This window comes from Manihot esculenta, chromosome 2 (genome assembly GCF_001659605.2).
Source record: "Manihot esculenta cultivar AM560-2 chromosome 2, M.esculenta_v8, whole genome shotgun sequence".
Classification (NCBI taxonomy): Eukaryota; Viridiplantae; Streptophyta; class Magnoliopsida; order Malpighiales; family Euphorbiaceae; genus Manihot; species Manihot esculenta.
In genome coordinates, this window is record NC_035162.2 from 36354993 (window position 1) to 36379329 (window position 24337).

The window sequence follows — 24337 nt, forward strand, 5'->3', positions numbered from 1 at the left end:
ATCCAGATCGGCTTAAGGCCGCCGGGACCCGTAGCAAGCCAAGCATACCTCCTGTAACCTGTAATATCCCATACATGATCAACATACATAAAGCTGTAAACTTTTTCTTTCTTTTTCCAAGCTTAACCTGAACATGTGCACATCTAATAACATAACCACCACTGGAGTCCTCATCAAATGCTCCAATGGGGTATTTCATCATTCGATAAGCTTGGACTATCAAATACATCATAAAACATTTCTATAGATCATGTGCCAAGGGGATAACCATAAACATAGGGTCAAGCACATACTAATCCTCAATCATCATCATCATTACATATCATAACTATACATTACTCATTCATTACATTACATGGTCATAAATACTCATTACATCATGTTCATGTCCACTATTATCTATTACAACATACAAGGCTTGACTTCACTCTAGCCGACTTCTTGACCTATCCTGTACCTGCAACTCTGGGGATAAAGGGAGTGGGGTGAGCTACTAGAGCCCAGTGAGCAGAAACTAAAAACATTTGTTTTAATTCCTCCCTTTTTAGGTATATTATTATTCATTTTATTATTATTATTATCATTTAACTTTTTTCTTTCTTTTTCTTATTCATGCTTTCATGTATGCGCCATAACACAAACATTTCACAACAAGGATGAACTTGTCACCATATAGCCCCAATCTTTCTTACTCATACATGCCGGGGGCGTAGAGCCGTAGCAGGCACACCCGGACTTTCATAATCAGTCATAGTGCCAGGGGCGTAGAGCCGTAGCAGGCACACCTGGACTCACATAGGCTATCATGACATACAAGGGCTAATGGATCATTCAACATTCATCCACATCAACAACAAAGTATGCAATGCAACATATTCGTGAATTCTAATGCATACAACCTAATATTGCATAGCATAATGATGCATGGGCAATGCTTTATGATTCATTCATTTATTCCTTTACTTTAAAGTTTAAGGGGTTGTTCCACTCACCTGGTAACTGAAGCTTTAACAACGAATTCTGAACGACTATCTCACAACCGGGGGTCTCGGTTCCTCGGGTCCGAACCTACACAGGTGGACTCAAATGAGGCACCAAACGTACATGAACATGACTCCAAAATACTCCCCAAAAACCCCCTAAAACATCCTGAAAACATCACATGAAAACATGCAAGAAATGGCTGAACAGGGCACTTTCGGCGGCAGGTTCGGCAGCCGAAAGTCCCTCTGCAGCCGAAAGTCATGCAGGTTCGGCGGCACTTTCGGCGGCCGAACCTCCCAGACAGAGACGAAACTTGAGTTTCGGGGGCAGGCTTCGGCAGCCGAAACTGCCTCCACAAGGGGGTTCGGCGGCCGAAAGTCACTTCGGCGGCCGAACCTGAGTTTCTGCCGAAGGGCAGAAACTTGGCTCCCTTGTGTCCACAGCCTCCAAAACACCTCAAAACATGCATAAACTTGTTTCTACACATGCATATACATCATACATCACACCTAGGGGTCTCAAACTATAATATACCCCAACTACAACACTTCAAACAACACATTTCCAACATACATTGTTCAAAAACATACATTATACCCATAAACATACACATAACCTAAACATGCATTCTAACCCATAGATCTTGCATAAAACTTATTTAAAACATAATAAGAGTTCAAGATCGACCCTTACCTCTTGAAGATCGAGAGGAAAACGACCTTGACTCAAAGATGGGAGGATTGAGCTCCTTGAACCTCAAAGTACTCAAACGTGCTTAAAACTTGTAAATCTTCAAAACAAAGTTATAAACTTGTTAAAAACGTGAAAGATTGAAGGAAAATGCTCAAGATTGGTGAGGGGCGGCGAAGGTTCACCTTGGCTGACAACGGGGAAGAAAAGCTCGCTCGTGCGGACCAAAGAGACCCTTTTATAGTGGCTGGCCAGGCCACGTTCGGGGGCCGAATGTGCCTCCGCATGCATGCCATGTTCGGCGGCCGAACATGAGGTTCGGCGGCCGAACCTGGACTTCCCTCACTCATGCTTTCGGGGGCCTAACGTGCCTCCAAAACGCATGCATGTTCGGCGGCCGAACTTGACTTTCGGCGGCCGAACCTGGGTTTTCCTCCAAAGACTTTTCATGCAAAAACTCATTTAATTTCATACTTAAAACCATTAAAATACATGAAAACACTTCATAAAATCATAGTTTTACCCTTCTAGAGGTTTCCGACATCCGAGGTCCCACCGGACGGTAGGGATCCCGATACCGGAGTCTAGCCGGGTATTACATACACTTACCACCAGACTAAACCTGTGAGTGCTCATATATTCTTATTTCTAAACACCCATTTAGTTCCAATTATAAAGTGATTTCTAGACTTAAGAACAAGTTTCAAAACTTTATTCCTATCAAATTGATTGAGTTCCTCTTGCATTGTAAGAATCCAGCTCTTATCATAAGATTTACTAAAATACACTTACCACCAGATTTATTTATTTTTTCTAATCTGAAACCTCTCAAATTTACTAAAATACACTTATCACCAGACTAAACCTGTGAGTGCTCATACATTCTTATTTATAAACACCCATTTTGTTCCAATTATAAAGTGATTTCTAGAGTTAAGAACAAGTTTCTAAACTTTATTCCTATCAAATTGATTGAGTTCCTCTTGCATTGTAAGAATCCAGCTCTTATCACAAGATTTACTAAAATACACTTACCACCAGATTTACTTATTTCTTCTAATCTGAAACCTCTCAGATTTACTAAAATACACTTACCACCAGACTAAACCTGTGAGTGCTTATATATTCTTATTTCTAAACACCCATTTAGTTCCAATTATAAAGTGATTTCTAGACTTAAGAACAAGTTTCTAAACTTTATTCCTATCAAATTGATTGAGTTCCTCTTGCATTGTAAGAATCCAGCTCTTATCACAAGATTTACTAAAATACACTTACCACCAGATTTACTTATTTCTTCTAACCTGAAACCTCTCAGATTTACTAAAATACACTTACCACCAGACTAAACCTGTGAGTGCTCATATATTCTTATTTCTAAACACCCATTTAGTTCCAATTATAAAGTGATTTCTAGACTTAAGAACAAGTTTCTAAACTTTATTCCTATCAAATTGATTGAGTTCCTCTTGCATTGTAAGAATCCAGCTCTTATCACAAGATTTACTAAAATACACTTACCACCAGATTTACTTATTTCTTCTAACCTGAAACCTCTCAGATTTACTAAAATACACTTACCACCAGACTAAACCTGTGAGTGCTCATATATTCTTATTTCTAAACACCCATTTAGTTCCAATTATAAAGTGATTTCTAGACTTAAGAACAAGTTTCTAAACTTTATTCCTATCAAATTGATTGAGTTCCTCTTGCATTGTAAGAATCCAGCTCTTATCACAAGATTTACTAAAATACACTTACCACCAGATTTACTTATTTCTTCTAATCTGAAACCTCTCAGATTTACTAAAATACACTTACCACCAGACTAAACCTGTGAGTGCTCATATATTCTTATTTCTAAACACCCATTTAGTTCCAATTATAAAGTGATTTCTAGACTTAAGAACAAGTTTCTAAACTTTATTCCTATCAAATTGATTGAGTTCCTCTTGCATTGTAAGAATCCAGCTCTTATCACAAGATTTACTAAAATACACTTACCACCAGATTTACTTATTTCTTCTAATCTGAAACCTCTTAGATTTACTAAAATACACTTACCACCAGACTAAACCTGTGAGCGCTCATATATTCTTATTTCTAAACACCCATTTAGTTTCAATTATAAAGTGATTTCTAGACTTAAGAACAAGTTTCTAAACTTTATTCCTATCAAATTGATTGAGTTCCTCTTGCATTGTAAGAATCCAGCTCTTATCATAAGATTTACTAAAATACACTTACTACCAGATTTACTTATTTTTTCTAATCTGAAACCTCTCAAATTTACTAAAATACACTTATCACCAGACTAAACCTGTGAGTGCTCATATATTCTTATTTCTAAACACCCATTTAGTTCCAATTATAAAGTGATTTCTAGACTTAAGAACAAGTTTCTAAACTTTATTCCTATCAAATTGATTGAGTTCCTCTTGCATTGTAAGAATCCAGCTCTTATCACAAGATTTACTAAAATACACTTACCACCAGATTTACTTATTTCTTCTAATCTGAAACCTCTCAGATTTACTAAAATACACTTACCACCAGACTAAACCTGTGAGTGCTCATATATTCTTATTTCTAAACACCCATTTAGTTCCAATTATAAAGTGATTTCTAGACTTAAGAACAAGTTTCTAAACTTTATTCCTATCAAATTGATTGAGTTCCTCTTGCATTGTAAGAATCCAGCTCTTATCATAAGATTTACTAAAATACACTTACCACCAGATTTACTTATTTCTTCTAATCTGAAACCTCTCAAATTTACTAAAATACACTTATCACCAGACTAAACCTGTGAGTGCTCATATATTCTTATTTCTAAACACCCATTTAGTTCCAATTATAAAGTGATTTCTAGACTTAAGAACAAGTTTCTAAACTTTATTCCTATCAAATTGATTGAGTTCCTCTTGCATTGTAAGAATCCAGCTCTTATCATAAGATTTACTAAAATACACTTACCACCAGATTTACTTATTTTTTCTAATCTGAAACCTCTCAAATTTACTAAAATACACTTATCACCAGACTAAACCTGTGAGTGCTCATATATTCTTATTTCTAAACACCCATTTAGTTCCAATTATAAAGTGATTTCTAGACTTAAGAACAAGTTTCTAAACTTTATTCCTATCAAATTGATTGAGTTCCTCTTGCATTGTAAGAATCCAGCTCTTATCACAAGATTTACTAAAATACACTTACCACCAGATTTACTTATTTCTTCTAATCTGAAACCTCTCAGATTTACTAAAATACACTTACCACCAGACTAAACCTGTGAGTGCTCATATATTCTTATTTCTAAACACCCATTTAGTTCCAATTATAAAGTGATTTCTAGACTTAAGAACAAGTTTCTAAACTTTATTCCTATCAAATTGATTGAGTTCCTCTTGCATTGTAAGAATCCAGCTCTTATCATAAGATTTACTAAAATACACTTACCACCAGATTTACTTATTTCTTCTAATCTGAAACCTCTCAAATTTACTAAAATACACTTATCACCAGACTAAACCTGTGAGTGCTCATATATTCTTATTTATAAACACCCATTTAGTTCCAATTATAAAGTGATTTCTAGACTTAAGAACAAGTTTCTAAACTTTATTCCTATCAAATTGATTGAGTTCCTCTTGCATTGTAAGAATCCAGCTCTTATCACAAGATTTACTAAAATACACTTACCACCAGATTTACTTATTTCTTCTAATCTGAAACCTCTCAGATTTACTAAAATACACTTACCACCAGACTAAACCTGTGAGTGCTCATATATTCTTATTTCTAAACACCCATTTAGTTCCAATTATAAAGTGATTTCTAGACTTAAGAACAAGTTTCTAAACTTTATTCCTATCAAATTGATTGAGTTCCTCTTGCATTGTAAGAATCCAGCTCTTATCATAAGATTTACTAAAATACACTTACCACCAGATTTACTTATTTCTTCTAATCTGAAACCTCTCAAATTTACTAAAATACACTTATCACCAGACTAAACCTGTGAGTGCTCATATATTCTTATTTCTAAACACCCATTTAGTTCCAATTATAAAGTGATTTCTAGACTTAAGAACAAGTTTCTAAACTTTATTCCTATCAAATTGATTGAGTTCCTCTTGCATTGTAAGAATCCAGCTCTTATCATAAGATTTACTAAAATACACTTACCACCAGATTTACTTATTTTTTCTAATCTGAAACCTCTCAAATTTACTAAAATACACTTATCACCAGACTAAACCTGTGAGTGCTCATATATTCTTATTTCTAAACACCCATTTAGTTCCAATTATAAAGTGATTTCTAGACTTAAGAACAAGTTTCTAAACTTTATTCCTATCAAATTGATTGAGTTCCTCTTGCATTGTAAGAATCCAGCTCTTATCACAAGATTTACTAAAATACACTTACCACCAGATTTACTTATTTCTTCTAATCTGAAACCTCTCAGATTTACTAAAATACACTTACCACCAGACTAAACCTGTGAGTGCTCATATATTCTTATTTCTAAACACCCATTTAGTTCCAATTATAAAGTGATTTCTAGACTTAAGAACAAGTTTCTAAACTTTATTCCTATCAAATTGATTGAGTTCCTCTTGCATTGTAAGAATCCAGCTCTTATCATAAGATTTACTAAAATACACTTACCACCAGATTTACTTATTTCTTCTAATCTGAAACCTCTCAAATTTACTAAAATACACTTATCACCAGACTAAACCTGTGAGTGCTCATATATTCTTATTTCTAAACACCCATTTAGTTCCAATTATAAAGTGATTTCTAGACTTAAGAACAAGTTTCTAAACTTTATTCCTATCAAATTGATTGAGTTCCTCTTGCATTGTAAGAATCCAGCTCTTATCATAAGATTTACTAAAATACACTTACCACCAGATTTACTTATTTCTTCTAATCTGAAACCTCTCAGATTTACTAAAATACACTTATCACCAGACTAAACCTGTGAGTGCTCATATATTCTTATTTCTAAACACCCATTTAGTTCCAATTATAAAGTGATTTCTAGACTTAAGAACAAGTTTCTAAACTTTATTCCTATCAAATTGATTGAGTTCCTCTTGCATTGTAAGAATCCAGCTCTTATCATAAGATTTACTAAAATACACTTACCACCAGATTTACTTATTTCTTCTAATCTGAAACCTCTCAAATTTACTAAAATACACTTATCACCAGACTAAACCTGTGAGTGCTCATATATTCTTATTTCTAAACACCCATTTAGTTCCAATTATAAAGTGATTTCTAGACTTAAGAACAAGTTTCTAAACTTTATTCCTATCAAATTGATTGAGTTCCTCTTGCATTGTAAGAATCCAGCTCTTATCATAAGATTTACTAAAATACACTTACCACCAGATTTACTTATTTTTTCTAATCTGAAACCTCTCAGATTTACTAAAATACACTTACCACCAGACTAAACCTGTGAGTGCTCATATATTCTTATTTCTAAACACCCATTTAGTTCCAATTATAAAGTGATTTCTAGACTTAAGAACAAGTTTCTAAACTTTATTCCTATCAAATTGATTGAGTTCCTCTTGCATTGTAAGAATCCAGCTCTTATCATAAGATTTACTAAAATACACTTACCACCAGATTTACTTATTTTTCTAATCTGAAACCTCTCAAATTTACTAAAATACACTTATCACCAGACTAAACCTGTGAGTGCTCATATATTCTTATTTCTAAACACCCATTTAGTTCCAATTATAAAGTGATTTCTAGACTTAAGAACAAGTTTCTAAACTTTATTCCTATCAAATTGATTGAGTTCCTCTTGCATTGTAAGAATCCAGCTCTTATCATAAGATTTACTAAAATACACTTACCACCAGATTTACTTATTTCTTCTAATCTGAAACCTCTCAGATTTACTAAAATACACTTACCACCAGACTAAACCTGTGAGTGCTCATATATTCTTATTTCTAAACACCCATTTAGTTCCAATTATAAAGTGATTTCTAGACTTAAGAACAAGTTTCTAAACTTTATTCCTATCAAATTGATTGAGTTCCTCTTGCATTGTAAGAATCCAGCTCTTATCATAAGATTTACTAAAATACACTTACCACCAGATTTACTTATTTCTTCTAATCTGAAACCTCTCAGATTTACTAAAATACACTTACCACCAGACTAAACCTGTGAGTGCTCATATATTCTTATTTCTAAACACCCATTTAGTTCCAATTATAAAGTGATTTCTAGACTTAAGAACAAGTTTCTAAACTTTATTCCTATCAAATTGATTGAGTTCCTCTTGCATTGTAAGAATCCAGCTCTTATCATAAGATTTACTAAAATACACTTACCACCAGATTTACTTATTTTTTCTAATCTGAAACCTCTCAAATTTACTAAAATACACTTATCACCAGACTAAACCTGTGAGTGCTCATATATTCTTATTTCTAAACACCCATTTAGTTCCAATTATAAAGTGATTTCTAGACTTAAGAACAAGTTTCTAAACTTTATTCCTATCAAATTGATTGAGTTCCTCTTGCATTGTAAGAATCCAGCTCTTATCACAAGATTTACTAAAATACACTTACCACCAGATTTACTTATTTCTTCTAATCTGAAACCTCTCAGATTTACTAAAATACACTTACCACCAGACTAAACCTGTGAGTGCTCATATATTCTTATTTCTAAACACCCATTTAGTTCCAATTATAAAGTGATTTCTAGACTTAAGAACAAGTTTCTAAACTTTATTCCTATCAAATTGATTGAGTTCCTCTTGCATTGTAAGAATCCAGCTCTTATCATAAGATTTACTAAAATACACTTACCACCAGATTTACTTATTTTTTCTAATCTGAAACCTCTCAAATTTACTAAAATACACTTATCACCAGACTAAACCTGTGAGTGCTCATATATTCTTATTTCTAAACACCCATTTAGTTCCAATTATAAAGTGATTTCTAGACTTAAGAACAAGTTTCTAAACTTTATTCCTATCAAATTGATTGAGTTCCTCTTGCATTGTAAGAATCCAGCTCTTATCATAAGATTTACTAAAATACACTTACCACCAGATTTACTTATTTCTTCTAATCTGAAACCTCTCAGATTTACTAAAATACACTTACCACCAGACTAAACCTGTGAGTGCTCATATATTCTTATTTCTAAACACCCATTTAGTTCCAATTATAAAGTGATTTCTAGACTTAAGAACAAGTTTCTAAACTTTATTCCTATCAAATTGATTGAGTTCCTCTTGCATTGTAAGAATCCAGCTCTTATCATAAGATTTACTAAAATACACTTACCACCAGATTTACTTATTTCTTCTAATCTGAAACCTCTCAGATTTACTAAAATACACTTACCACCAGACTAAACCTGTGAGTGCTCATATATTCTTATTTCTAAACACCCATTTAGTTCCAATTATAAAGTGATTTCTAGACTTAAGAACAAGTTTCTAAACTTTATTCCTATCAAATTGATTGAGTTCCTCTTGCATTGTAAGAATCCAGCTCTTATCATAAGATTTACTAAAATACACTTACCACCAGATTTACTTATTTTTTCTAATCTGAAACCTCTCAAATTTACTAAAATACACTTATCACCAGACTAAACCTGTGAGTGCTCATATATTCTTATTTCTAAACACCCATTTAGTTCCAATTATAAAGTGATTTCTAGACTTAAGAACAAGTTTCTAAACTTTATTCCTATCAAATTGATTGAGTTCCTCTTGCATTGTAAGAATCCAGCTCTTATCATAAGATTTACTAAAATACACTTACCACCAGATTTACTTATTTCTTCTAATCTGAAACCTCTCAGATTTACTAAAATACACTTACCACCAGACTAAACCTGTGAGTGCTCATATATTCTTATTTCTAAACACCCATTTAGTTCCAATTATAAAGTGATTTCTAGACTTAAGAACAAGTTTCTAAACTTTATTCCTATCAAATTGATTGAGTTCCTCTTGCATTGTAAGAATCCAGCTCTTATCATAAGATTTACTAAAATACACTTACCACCAGATTTACTTATTTTTTCTAATCTGAAACCTCTCAAATTTACTAAAATACACTTATCACCAGACTAAACCTGTGAGTGCTCATATATTCTTATTTATAAACACCCATTTAGTTCCAATTATAAAGTGATTTCTAGACTTAAGAACAAGTTTCTAAACTTTATTCCTATCAAATTGATTGAGTTCCTCTTGCATTGTAAGAATCCAGCTCTTATCACAAGATTTACTAAAATACACTTACCACCAGATTTACTTATTTCTTCTAATCTGAAACCTCTCAGATTTACTAAAATACACTTACCACCAGACTAAACCTGTGAGTGCTCATATATTCTTATTTCTAAACACCCATTTAGTTCCAATTATAAAGTGATTTCTAGACTTAAGAACAAGTTTCTAAACTTTATTCCTATCAAATTGATTGAGTTCCTCTTGCATTGTAAGAATCCAGCTCTTATCATAAGATTTACTAAAATACACTTACCACCAGATTTACTTATTTTTTCTAATCTGAAACCTCTCAAATTTACTAAAATACACTTATCACCAGACTAAACCTGTGAGTGCTCATATATTCTTATTTCTAAACACCCATTTAGTTCCAATTATAAAGTGATTTCTAGACTTAAGAACAAGTTTCTAAACTTTATTCCTATCAAATTGATTGAGTTCCTCTTGCATTGTAAGAATCCAGCTCTTATCACAAGATTTACTAAAATACACTTACCACCAGATTTACTTATTTCTTCTAATCTGAAACCTCTCAGATTTACTAAAATACACTTACCACCAGACTAAACCTGTGAGTGCTCATATATTCTTATTTCTAAACACCCATTTAGTTCCAATTATAAAGTGATTTCTAGACTTAAGAACAAGTTTCTAAACTTTATTCCTATCAAATTGATTGAGTTCCTCTTGCATTGTAAGAATCCAGCTCTTATCATAAGATTTACTAAAATACACTTACCACCAGATTTACTTATTTTTTCTAATCTGAAACCTCTCAAATTTACTAAAATACACTTATCACCAGACTAAACCTGTGAGTGCTCATATATTCTTATTTCTAAACACCCATTTAGTTCCAATTATAAAGTGATTTCTAGACTTAAGAACAAGTTTCTAAACTTTATTCCTATCAAATTGATTGAGTTCCTCTTGCATTGTAAGAATCCAGCTCTTATCACAAGATTTACTAAAATACACTTACCACCAGATTTACTTATTTCTTCTAATCTGAAACCTCTCAGATTTACTAAAATACACTTACCACCAGACTAAACCTGTGAGTGCTCATATATTCTTATTTCTAAACACCCATTTAGTTCCAATTATAAAGTGATTTCTAGACTTAAGAACAAGTTTCTAAACTTTATTCCTATCAAATTGATTGAGTTCCTCTTGCATTGTAAGAATCCAGCTCTTATCATAAGATTTACTAAAATACACTTACCACCAGATTTACTTATTTTTTCTAATCTGAAACCTCTCAAATTTACTAAAATACACTTATCACCAGACTAAACCTGTGAGTGCTCATATATTCTTATTTCTAAACACCCATTTAGTTCCAATTATAAAGTGATTTCTAGACTTAAGAACAAGTTTCTAAACTTTATTCCTATCAAATTGATTGAGTTCCTCTTGCATTGTAAGAATCCAGCTCTTATCACAAGATTTACTAAAATACACTTACCACCAGATTTACTTATTTCTTCTAATCTGAAACCTCTCAGATTTACTAAAATACACTTACCACCAGACTAAACCTGTGAGTGCTCATATATTCTTATTTCTAAACACCCATTTAGTTCCAATTATAAAGTGATTTCTAGACTTAAGAACAAGTTTCTAAACTTTATTCCTATCAAATTGATTGAGTTCCTCTTGCATTGTAAGAATCCAGCTCTTATCATAAGATTTACTAAAATACACTTACCACCAGATTTACTTATTTTTTCTAATCTGAAACCTCTCAAATTTACTAAAATACACTTATCACCAGACTAAACCTGTGAGTGCTCATATATTCTTATTTCTAAACACCCATTTAGTTCCAATTATAAAGTGATTTCTAGACTTAAGAACAAGTTTCTAAACTTTATTCCTATCAAATTGATTGAGTTCCTCTTGCATTGTAAGAATCCAGCTCTTATCATAAGATTTACTAAAATACACTTACCACCAGATTTACTTATTTCTTCTAATCTGAAACCTCTCAGATTTACTAAAATACACTTACCACCAGACTAAACCTGTGAGTGCTCATATATTCTTATTTCTAAACACCCATTTAGTTCCAATTATAAAGTGATTTCTAGACTTAAGAACAAGTTTCTAAACTTTATTCCTATCAAATTGATTGAGTTCCTCTTGCATTGTAAGAATCCAGCTCTTATCATAAGATTTACTAAAATACACTTACCACCAGATTTACTTATTTTTCTAATCTGAAACCTCTCAAATTTACTAAAATACACTTATCACCAGACTAAACCTGTGAGTGCTCATATATTCTTATTTCTAAACACCCATTTAGTTCCAATTATAAAGTGATTTCTAGACTTAAGAACAAGTTTCTAAACTTTATTCCTATCAAATTGATTGAGTTCCTCTTGCATTGTAAGAATCCAGCTCTTATCATAAGATTTACTAAAATACACTTACCACCAGATTTACTTATTTCTTCTAATCTGAAACCTCTCAGATTTACTAAAATACACTTACCACCAGACTAAACCTGTGAGTGCTCATATATTCTTATTTCTAAACACCCATTTAGTTCCAATTATAAAGTGATTTCTAGACTTAAGAACAAGTTTCTAAACTTTATTCCTATCAAATTGATTGAGTTCCTCTTGCATTGTAAGAATCCAGCTCTTATCATAAGATTTACTAAAATACACTTACCACCAGATTTACTTATTTCTTCTAATCTGAAACCTCTCAGATTTACTAAAATACACTTACCACCAGACTAAACCTGTGAGTGCTCATATATTCTTATTTCTAAACACCCATTTAGTTCCAATTATAAAGTGATTTCTAGACTTAAGAACAAGTTTCTAAACTTTATTCCTATCAAATTGATTGAGTTCCTCTTGCATTGTAAGAATCCAGCTCTTATCATAAGATTTACTAAAATACACTTACCACCAGATTTACTTATTTTTTCTAATCTGAAACCTCTCAAATTTATTAAAATACACTTATCACCAGACTAAACCTGTGAGTGCTCATATATTCTTATTTATAAACACCCATTTAGTTCCAATTATAAAGTGATTTCTAGACTTAAGAACAAGTTTCTAAACTTTATTCCTATCAAATTGATTGAGTTCCTCTTGCATTGTAAGAATCCAGCTCTTATCACAAGATTTACTAAAATACACTTACCACCAGATTTACTTATTTCTTCTAATCTGAAACCTCTCAGATTTACTAAAATACACTTACCACCAGACTAAACCTGTGAGTGCTCATATATTCTTATTTCTAAACACCCATTTAGTTCCAATTATAAAGTGATTTCTAGACTTAAGAACAAGTTTCTAAACTTTATTCCTATCAAATTGATTGAGTTCCTCTTGCATTGTAAGAATCCAGCTCTTATCATAAGATTTACTAAAATACACTTACCACCAGATTTACTTATTTTTTCTAATCTGAAACCTCTCAAATTTACTAAAATACACTTATCACCAGACTAAACCTGTGAGTGCTCATATATTCTTATTTATAAACACCCATTTAGTTCCAATTATAAAGTGATTTCTAGAGTTAAGAACAAGTTTCTAAACTTTATTCCTATCAAATTGATTGAGTTCCTCTTGCATTGTAAGAATCCAGCTCTTATCACAAGATTTACTAAAATACACTTACCACCAGATTTACTTATTTCTTCTAATCTGAAACCTCTTAGATTTACTAAAATACACTTACCACCAGACTAAACCTGTGAGCGCTCATATATTCTTATTTCTAAACACCCATTTAGTTTCAATTATAAAGTGATTTCTAGACTTAAGAACAAGTTTCTAAACTTTATTCCTATCAAATTGATTGAGTTCCTCTTGCATTGTAAGAATCCAGCTCTTATCATAAGATTTACTAAAATACACTTACCACCAGATTTACTTATTTTTTCTAATCTGAAACCTCTCAAATTTACTAAAATACACTTATCACCAGACTAAACCTGTGAGTGCTCATATATTCTTATTTCTAAACACCCATTTAGTTCCAATTATAAAGTGATTTCTAGACTTAAGAACAAGTTTCTAAACTTTATTCCTATCAAATTGATTGAGTTCCTCTTGCATTGTAAGAATCCAGCTCTTATCATAAGATTTACTAAAATACACTTACCACCAGATTTACTTATTTCTTCTAATCTGAAACCTCTCAGATTTACTAAAATACACTTACCACCAGACTAAACCTGTGAGTGCTCATATATTCTTATTTCTAAACACCCATTTAGTTCCAATTATAAAGTGATTTCTAGACTTAAGAACAAGTTTCTAAACTTTATTCCTATCAAATTGATTGAGTTCCTCTTGCATTGTAAGAATCCAGCTCTTATCATAAGATTTACTAAAATACACTTACCACCAGATTTACTTATTTTTTCTAATCTGAAACCTCTCAAATTTACTAAAATACACTTATCACCAGACTAAACCTGTGAGTGCTCATATATTCTTATTTCTAAACACCCATTTAGTTCCAATTATAAAGTGATTTCTAGACTTAAGAACAAGTTTCTAAACTTTATTCCTATCAAATTGATTGAGTTCCTCTTGCATTGTAAGAATCCAGCTCTTATCACAAGATTTACTAAAATACACTTACCACCAGATTTACTTATTTCTTCTAATCTGAAACCTCTTAGATTTACTAAAATACACTTACCACCAGACTAAACCTGTGAGCGCTCATATATTCTTATTTCTAAACACCCATTTAGTTTCAATTATAAAGTGATTTCTAGACTTAAGAACAAGTTTCTAAACTTTATTCCTATCAAATTGATTGAGTTCCTCTTGCATTGTAAGAATCCAGCTCTTATCATAAGATTTACTAAAATACACTTACCACCAGATTTACTTATTTTTCTAATCTGAAACCTCTCAATTTACTAAAATACACTTATCACCAGACTAAACCTGTGAGTGCTCATATATTCTTATTTCTAAACACCCATTTAGTTCCAATTATAAAGTGATTTCTAGACTTAAGAACAAGTTTCTAAACTTTATTCCTATCAAATTGATTGAGTTCCTCTTGCATTGTAAGAATCCAGCTCTTATCATAAGATTTACTAAAATACACTTACCACCAGATTTACTTATTTCTTCTAATCTGAAACCTCTCAGATTTACTAAAATACACTTACCACCAGACTAAACCTGTGAGTGCTCATATATTCTTATTTCTAAACACCCATTTAGTTCCAATTATAAAGTGATTTCTAGACTTAAGAACAAGTTTCTAAACTTTATTCCTATCAAATTGATTGAGTTCCTCTTGCATTGTAAGAATCCAGCTCTTATCATAAGATTTACTAAAATACACTTACCACCAGATTTACTTATTTCTTCTAATCTGAAACCTCTCAAATTTACTAAAATACACTTATCACCAGACTAAACCTGTGAGTGCTCATATATTCTTATTTCTAAACACCCATTTAGTTCCAATTATAAAGTGATTTCTAGACTTAAGAACAAGTTTCTAAACTTTATTCCTATCAAATTGATTGAGTTCCTCTTGCATTGTAAGAATCCAGCTCTTATCATAAGATTTACTAAAATACACTTACCACCAGATTTACTTATTTTTTCTAATCTGAAACCTCTCAAATTTACTAAAATACACTTATCACCAGACTAAACCTGTGAGTGCTCATATATTCTTATTTCTAAACACCCATTTAGTTCCAATTATAAAGTGATTTCTAGACTTAAGAACAAGTTTCTAAACTTTATTCCTATCAAATTGATTGAGTTCCTCTTGCATTGTAAGAATCCAGCTCTTATCATAAGATTTACTAAAATACACTTACCACCAGATTTACTTATTTCTTCTAATCTGAAACCTCTCAGATTTACTAAAATACACTTACCACCAGACTAAACCTGTGAGTGCTCATATATTCTTATTTCTAAACACCCATTTAGTTCCAATTATAAAGTGATTTCTAGACTTAAGAACAAGTTTCTAAACTTTATTCCTATCAAATTGATTGAGTTCCTCTTGCATTGTAAGAATCCAGCTCTTATCATAAGATTTACTAAAATACACTTACCACCAGATTTACTTATTTTTTCTAATCTGAAACCTCTCAAATTTACTAAAATACACTTATCACCAGACTAAACCTGTGAGTGCTCATATATTCTTATTTATAAACACCCATTTAGTTCCAATTATAAAGTGATTTCTAGAGTTAAGAACAAGTTTCTAAACTTTATTCCTATCAAATTGATTGAGTTCCTCTTGCATTGTAAGAATCCAGCTCTTATCACAAGATTTACTAAAATACACTTACCACCAGATTTACTTATTTCTTCTAATCTGAAACCTCTTAGATTTACTAAAATACACTTACCACCAGACTAAACCTGTGAGTGCTCATATATTCTTATTTCTAAACACCCATTTAGTTCCAATTATAAAGTGATTTCTAGACTTAAGAACAAGTTTCTAAACTTTATTCCTATCAAATTGATTGAGTTCCTCTTGCATTGTAAGAATCCAGCTCTTATCATAAGATTTACTAAAATACACTTACCACCAGATTTACTTATTTTTCTAATCTGAAACCTCTCAATTTATTAAAATACACTTATCACCAGACTAAACCTGTGAGTGCTCATATATTCTTATTTCTAAACACCCATTTAGTTCCAATTATAAAGTGATTTCTAGACTTAAGAACAAGTTTCTAAACTTTATTCCTATCAAATTGATTGAGTTCCTCTTGCATTGTAAGAATCCAGCTCTTATCATAAGATTTACTAAAATACACTTACCACCAGATTTACTTATTTCTTCTAATCTGAAACCTCTCAGATTTACTAAAATACACTTACCACCAGACTAAACCTGTGAGTGCTCATATATTCTTATTTCTAAACACCCATTTAGTTCCAATTATAAAGTGATTTCTAGACTTAAGAACAAGTTTCTAAACTTTATTCCTATCAAATTGATTGAGTTCCTCTTGCATTGTAAGAATCCAGCTCTTATCATAAGATTTACTAAAATACACTTACCACCAGATTTACTTATTTTTTCTAATCTGAAACCTCTCAAATTTACTAAAATACACTTATCACCAGACTAAACCTGTGAGTGCTCATATATTCTTATTTATAAACACCCATTTAGTTCCAATAATAAAGTGATTTCTAGAGTTAAGAACAAGTTTCTAAACTTTATTCCTATCAAATTGATTGAGTTCCTCTTGCATTGTAAGAATCCAGCTCTTATCACAAGATTTACTAAAATACACTTACCACCAGATTTACTTATTTCTTCTAATCTGAAACCTCTTAGATTTACTAAAATACACTTACCACCAGACTAAACCTGTGAGCGCTCATATATTCTTATTTCTAAACACCCATTTAGTTTCAATTATAAAGTGATTTCTAGACTTAAGAACAAGTTTCTAAACTTTATTCCTATCAAATTGATTGAGTTCCTCTTGCATTGTAAGAATCCAGCTCTTATCATAAGATTTACTAAAATACACTTACTACCAGATTTACTTATTTTTTTCTAATCTGAAACCTCTCAAATTTACTAAAATACACTTATCACCAGACTAAACCTGTGAGTGCTCATATATTCTTATTTCTAAACACCCATTTAGTTCCAATTATAAAGTGATTTCTAGACTTAAGAATAAGTTTTTAAACTTTATTCCTATTAAATTGATTGAGTTCCTCTTGCATTGTAAGAATCCAGCTCTTATCATAAGATTTACTATAATACATTTACCACAAGATTTACTTTTTTCTTCTAATCTGAAACCACTCAGATTTACTAAAATACACTTACCACCAGACTAAACCTGTGAGTGCTCATATATTCTTATTTCTAAACACCCATTTAGTTCCAATTATAAAGTGATTTCTAGACTTAAGAACAAGTTTCTAAACTTTATTCCTATCAAATTGATTGAGTTCCTCTTGCATTGTAAGAATCCAGCTCTTATCATAAGATTTACTAAAATACACTTACCACTAGATTTACTTATTTTTTCTAATCTGAAACCTCTCAAATTTACTAAAATACACTTATCCCCAGACTAAACCTGTGAGTGCTCATATATTCTTATTTCTAAACACCCATTTAGTTCCAATTATAAAGTGATTTCTAGAGTTAAGAACAAGTTTCTAAACTTTATTCCTATCAAATTGATTGAGTTCCTCTTGCATTGTAAGAATCCAGCTCTTATCACAAGATTTACTAAAATACACTTACCACCAGATTTACTTATTTCTTCTAATCTGAAACCTCTTAGATTTACTAAAATACACTTACCACCAGACTAAACCTGTGAGCGCTCATATATTCTTATTTCTAAACACCCATTTAGTTTCAATTATAAAGTGATTTCTAGACTTAAGAACAAGTTTCTAAACTTTATTTCTATCAAATTGATTGAGTTCCTCTTGCATTGTAAGAATCCAGCTCTTATCATAAGATTTACTAAAATACACTTACCACTAGATTTACTTAATTTTTCTAATATAAAACCTCTCAATTTATTAAAATACACTTATCACCAGACTAAACCTGTGAGTGCTCCTATATTCTAATTTCTAAACACCCATTTAGTTCCAATTATAAAGTGATTTCTAGACTTAAGAACAAGTTTCTAAATTTTATTCCTATGAAATTGATTGAGTTCCTCTTGCATTGTAAGAATCCAGCTCTTATCATAAGATTTACTAAAATACACTTACCACGAGATTTACTTATTTCTTCTAATCTGAAACCTCTCAGATTTACTAAAATACACTTACCACCAGACTAAACCTGTTAGTGCTCATACATTCTTATTTATAAACACCCATTTTGTTCCAATTATAAAGTGATTTCTAGACTTAAGAACAAGTTTCTAAACTTTATTCCTATCAAATTGATTGAGTTTCTCTTGCATTGTAAGAATCCAGCTCTTATCATAAGATTTACTAAAATACACTTACCACCAGATTTACTTATTTCTTCTAATCTGAAACCTCTCAAATTTACTAAAATACACTTATCACCAGACTAAACCTGTGAGTGCTCATACATTCTTATTTATAAACACCCATTTTGTTCCAATTATAAAGTGATTTCTAGACTTAAGAACAAGTTTCTAAACTTTATTCCTATCAAATTGATTGAGTTCCTCTTGCATTGTAAGAATCCAGCTCTTATCACAAGATTTACTAAAATACACTTACCACCAGATTTACTTATTTCTTCTAATCTGAAACCTCTCAGATTTACTAAAATACACTTACCACCAGACTAAACCTGTGAGCGCTCATATATTCTTATTTCTAAACACCCATTTAGTTTCAATTATAAAGTGATTTCTAGACTTAAGAACAAGTTTCTAAACTTTATTCTTATCAAATTGATTGAGTTCCTCTTGCATTGTAAGAATCCAGCTCTTATCATAAGATTTACTAAAATACACTTACTACCAGATTTACTTTTTTTTTCTAATCTGAAACCTCTCAAATTTACTAAAATACATGTAACAGCCCGAAAACCGATACCCCTCTGTAACGGCTCCAAACTGCTCGACGCTAGGATCCAGATCGGCTTAAGGCCGCCTAGACCCGTAGCAAGCCTGCTACTGAACTCTGGGTACCTGCTCAATCCCATACATGAGCCAACTAAACACTAGCTTTGAAAACCTTTTCTGTAAAACTATCAGGCTTAACCTTAAAATCACAGCCTTCAAGGCTGACACCAGTGATCTACTACCACACTCAACCGCTATGCACTATGTCAGAAAACATAGAACCCACTCTCTCAGGGTCAGCATATCACAGGTTAGTCTTGATGTCTGTTTTGGGTCAAGGGATTTACCCTTTCTTCCCTCTCAGATGGGTCAAGGGATTTTATACCCTTTCTTCCCTGATCACTGGAGTTTTAGAAACACATCATATGTTAAGCCTAGCTTGACACATTTCTCATCAAGAAACGGAAAACAGGACACATGCATACACTAGGGATTCAGCACACACTGGGCAAAGCACAATTCTAGACATTATCTCATTATACTCTATCTCTTTACCACAAGCTCTTTCCATGCATAACCTGTATACACATCATGTCCATACATCATGTCCACAACTATACTATACAAACATACATAACAGATCATATCATCCTTAATCTTTACATCATAAACATATACATCAAGCCTCTTTCATATCTATACATCACTCTTCTTTACAAGCCACTGTATCAAAACCTAGCTATGCTAGTACAGCAAAACACGGCAACTCATGCTCACTCTGCTTTTCTCATAGCTCACTCTGCTGAACTCTGGCCCTGCAAAACTAGGATTATGGGAATGGGATGAGCTACAAGAGCCCAGTGAGTAGAAACCATAAAACAGTTCATTCATTATATGCTTTCATGGAATGTGTCACAACACAAACATCTCACATCTCAGATTAGACATGATCCCAGAACTCCCTCTGTCGGTGCCCGGTCCCTACGGACTCCCAGGTCACTACATGTACTAGAGCCCGGCCCCTAACTACGGAGCTCCCAAAGGTCTTATCTAGCCATAACAGGTAGCGGGCTACTGAGATCGCCTTGGTCCATCCCATCAACAATAAGAATGCAATGCAACATATTCGTGATCTCTAATGCAATACAACCTAGTCTCACATGGCATCCATGATGCGTGTCTCATGCTCATACTGTCATGCGCTGTAATCATTAACTTGAAAACATGCATAGTTAGGTCTACTCACCTGAAGCCAAGCTGTGACTAACTCTGGGCCAACTCTCACACTGGAGCTAAACACCTCGCCTCAGGTCCGAGCCTACACAGGTGGACGCACATGAGGTGCCAAACATTGCTCACATAACTCTAAAACATCTCTTAAACACCTTCCCAAAAACCCCCTAACAGATCCTAGAACAATCATGCAAAGCATGCAAAAGAAGGCTGGGTAGGACACGTTCGGCGGCAGGTTCGGCGGCCGAATGTCCTCTCCAGAGACGAAACTCGCCTACTTTCGGCGGCCGAAGCTCCTCTTTCGGCGGCCGAAGCCTTCGGGGGCAAGGTTCGGGGGCCAAAACATACTCCAGAGACGAAAGTCTCCACCTTCGGCGGCACCTTCGGCGGCCGAACCTCCCCTCCAGAGACGAAAGTCCAATCCTTCGGGGGCAGGTTGAGGCAGCCGAAACCACCTCCTCACCACGTTCGGCGGCCGAACCCTTCTTCGGCGGCCGAAGCTGGGTTCTCCAGTTAGGCAGAACCTAGCTCACCTCATGCACAACTTCCCCCAAACCTCACTCACCATGCAACTCTCCCTTTCCCTCCATAAAACTTGCTGAAAACACTAGACAACATAAGGATCCACACTTACCTCTTGGCTGGTGTGATCCTAGCTTCAAAACATGGAGAAACCAAGTTCCTCCTTCTCTGCTCTTACTCGTCGTTGCTTTCTTCTGCCTCTGTACTCTCCTCGCCTCACGGATTCATCCTTCTTTTCTCACATCACACTGGACCATTCATGCTTGTCTTTAGCACGCCACTACTCCTACGCGCCCTGACGCACGCTCACACTACCACTTCTAAACCAAACTCTACCTCCCTGACCGATGGTAAACCTGACACGAGCCTGGAATCTCTAAAACTCGCTCTATCTACGGGCACTAAGGCTGGTTCCCAGACCTGCCTGCTAACCGCTCAAACCTGAACAAGAACGCACTCTAACAACCCCTCCTAAACACCCTACGAGCCTGACAGCTGATAGCGAACTGCTAGGCATTCTACTGGGTCCCCTCTGACACCTACCGTAGATCCATCCTAAACTCCGGACTACCGTGCGTTGCAGACGCAGGTAACCCCAGCATCAGAAAGAGAAAACCAAACCATTCCCCGAATGACATTCAGACACTCAAGTCTCGAACCGTCAAGTCGAGTGGCTGGCATCTACTCTCAAGGACACTGGACTGAACCTTTGCTAAAGATGAATCCTACCCGGGTCTAACGAACCCAAAGAGGACACGCTAAGCCGAGAAGCTATCAACTCAACTGCTCAAAGCTCCTAGAGCATCTAACGCAGAGCACACACGAGAGCTCACAAAACAACAGAACAGGAACAAGTGAGCATACCTGGCATCACTGTGTCCGCTGTGTCTGCTCCTCTACGTCCCTGGTGACTGGCCTGACCTACATTCCTGGTAGCGAACCGCTGGGCTTGTACCACCCTGGGCGAAGTAGGACAGTCACGCGCAAAGTGCCCTTCTTGTCCACACGTGAAACATGCTGTTGTCCGTGCAAGACACACTCCCTTATGCGGCCTTCCACAGCTCACACATTTGACTCTCCCTCTACCAGAACTGGACCCAACACCATACCCCAGACTAGCCTTTCGTCCCTGCCACAACCTGTCTTTCTTCGCCTTTCGACGGCCTCTACCCTTCTTTTGCTCTCGTTTTGCCGCTGTGCTCAGAATGGAGGGCTCAACTTCTCCTGAACTTGAGGTCTGAGAATCCTTCGTCTGCACATCATCTTCCGAGTTGCCCATCCTTTCTTCCTCCATATTCACTTGCACACCTACATCCCTCCTTCGTACATCCATCCTCTCTTCTCGCCTGCTGTCTCCGGACACTCTTCCTTGCTCCCTTCCTTCTTTGTTTCCCTCTCGCGACATCGCAGGGTTCCGTGAGGCTTCCTTACTGCCAACTCCTCCTGACTGCTCCCCTGGCAGAACGGGAGAAAAGGTGTCCGTACCTTCCCACTCAGATGGTATCAGAGCATAGGGCCTCTTGAGTACGGTGTTGAGTGCGGTGTCATGAGCAAAGATGCTCAGGGATGAGCAGTATCTCACATCGGAAAGAGGTTTGTGTCTTTAGGAGGGCAAGCACAAGAAGAAAGATCGAGAGAAAGATCATGTCCACTAGGATAGGCTGAGGAGTCATGTCTTGCTTGATGCTGTGTAATGCCATGTTTGATGCATGTGCATGTCTGTTGGTATGTCATGTGTTTGCTACATGGACCCTAGGTTCCTGTGTTTTGTGTTTTGTTCACATGATGTGAAGCTGATGTGTGCCTGTGTGCCTGTTGTGTTTCAGAAGAGTGATGATGCAAAGTGCGAGTCAGTTTGTGGATCTGTGGAACAATTGGTACTCACTCTCACCAGACTATTCCCTTAAAGTGGGAGGTCAAGGGTTCGAGCAGTGGGGGAGGCGACCTAATTCCCAAAGGAAGGAATTGGGCCAAATCCACTTGGGAAGAACGGGTTAGAGTCCCGCGAACCAAGGGGACAAATCCTGCCTGGAACCCATGAGGGTGAAGGGATGTTAAGAGCTGCTCACAGTGGCTGGGCCCAGAGGAAGGTCACGGGCTGTGAGCGGTAACAGGGCCGGTCGTACGGGGCCGGGCTGTTACAATACACTTATCACCAGACTAAACCTGTGAGTGCTCATATATTCTTATTTCTAAACACCCATTTAGTTCCAATTATAAAGTGATTTCTAGACTTAAGAATAAGTTTTTAAACTTTATTCCTATAAAATTGATTGAGTTCCTCTTGCATTGTAAGAATCCAGCTCTTATCATAAGATTTACTATAATACATTTACCACAAGATTTACTTTTTTCTTCTAATCTGAAACCACTCAGATTTACTAAAATACACTTACCACCAGACTAAACCTGTGAGTGCTCATATATTCTTATTTCTAAACACCCATTTAGTTCCAATTATAAAGTGATTTCTAGACTTAAGAACAAGTTTCTAAACTTTATTCCTATCAAATTGATTGAGTTCCTCTTGCATTGTAAGAATCCAGCTCTTATCATAAGATTTACTAAAATACACTTACCACTAGATTTACTTATTTTTTCTAATCTGAAACCTCTCAAATTTACTAAAATACACTTATCCCCAGACTAAACCTGTGAGTGCTCATATATTCTTATTTCTAAACACCCATTTAGTTCCAATTATAAAGTGATTTCTAGAGTTAAGAACAAGTTTCTAAACTTTATTCCTATCAAATTGATTGAGTTCCTCTTGCATTGTAAGAATCCAGCTCTTATCACAAGATTTACTAAAATACACTTACCACCAGATTTACTTATTTCTTCTAATCTGAAACCTCTTAGATTTACTAAAATACACTTACCACCAGACTAAACCTGTGAGCGCTCATATATTCTTATTTCTAAACACCCATTTAGTTTCAATTATAAAGTGATTTCTAGACTTAAGAACAAGTTTCTAAACTTTATTTCTATCAAATTGATTGAGTTCCTCTTGCATTGTAAGAATCCAGCTCTTATCATAAGATTTACTAAAATACACTTAC

At 34.3% G+C, this 24337-nt stretch overlaps 1 protein-coding gene across 1 annotated transcript in view; it reads right to left on the bottom strand.

The window, feature by feature from the left end:
• The window catches only part of LOC122723094, a 104015-nt gene extending 81338 nt beyond the window's left edge, over positions 1-22677 (bottom strand). Inside the window, exon 1 of the mRNA XM_043953851.1 lies at positions 22137-22677. Coding sequence (XP_043809786.1) covers positions 22137-22677 — 541 coding nt within the window. The remainder of the gene's footprint in view (positions 1-22136) is intronic.
• Positions 22678-24337: the final 1660 nt, after the last annotated feature.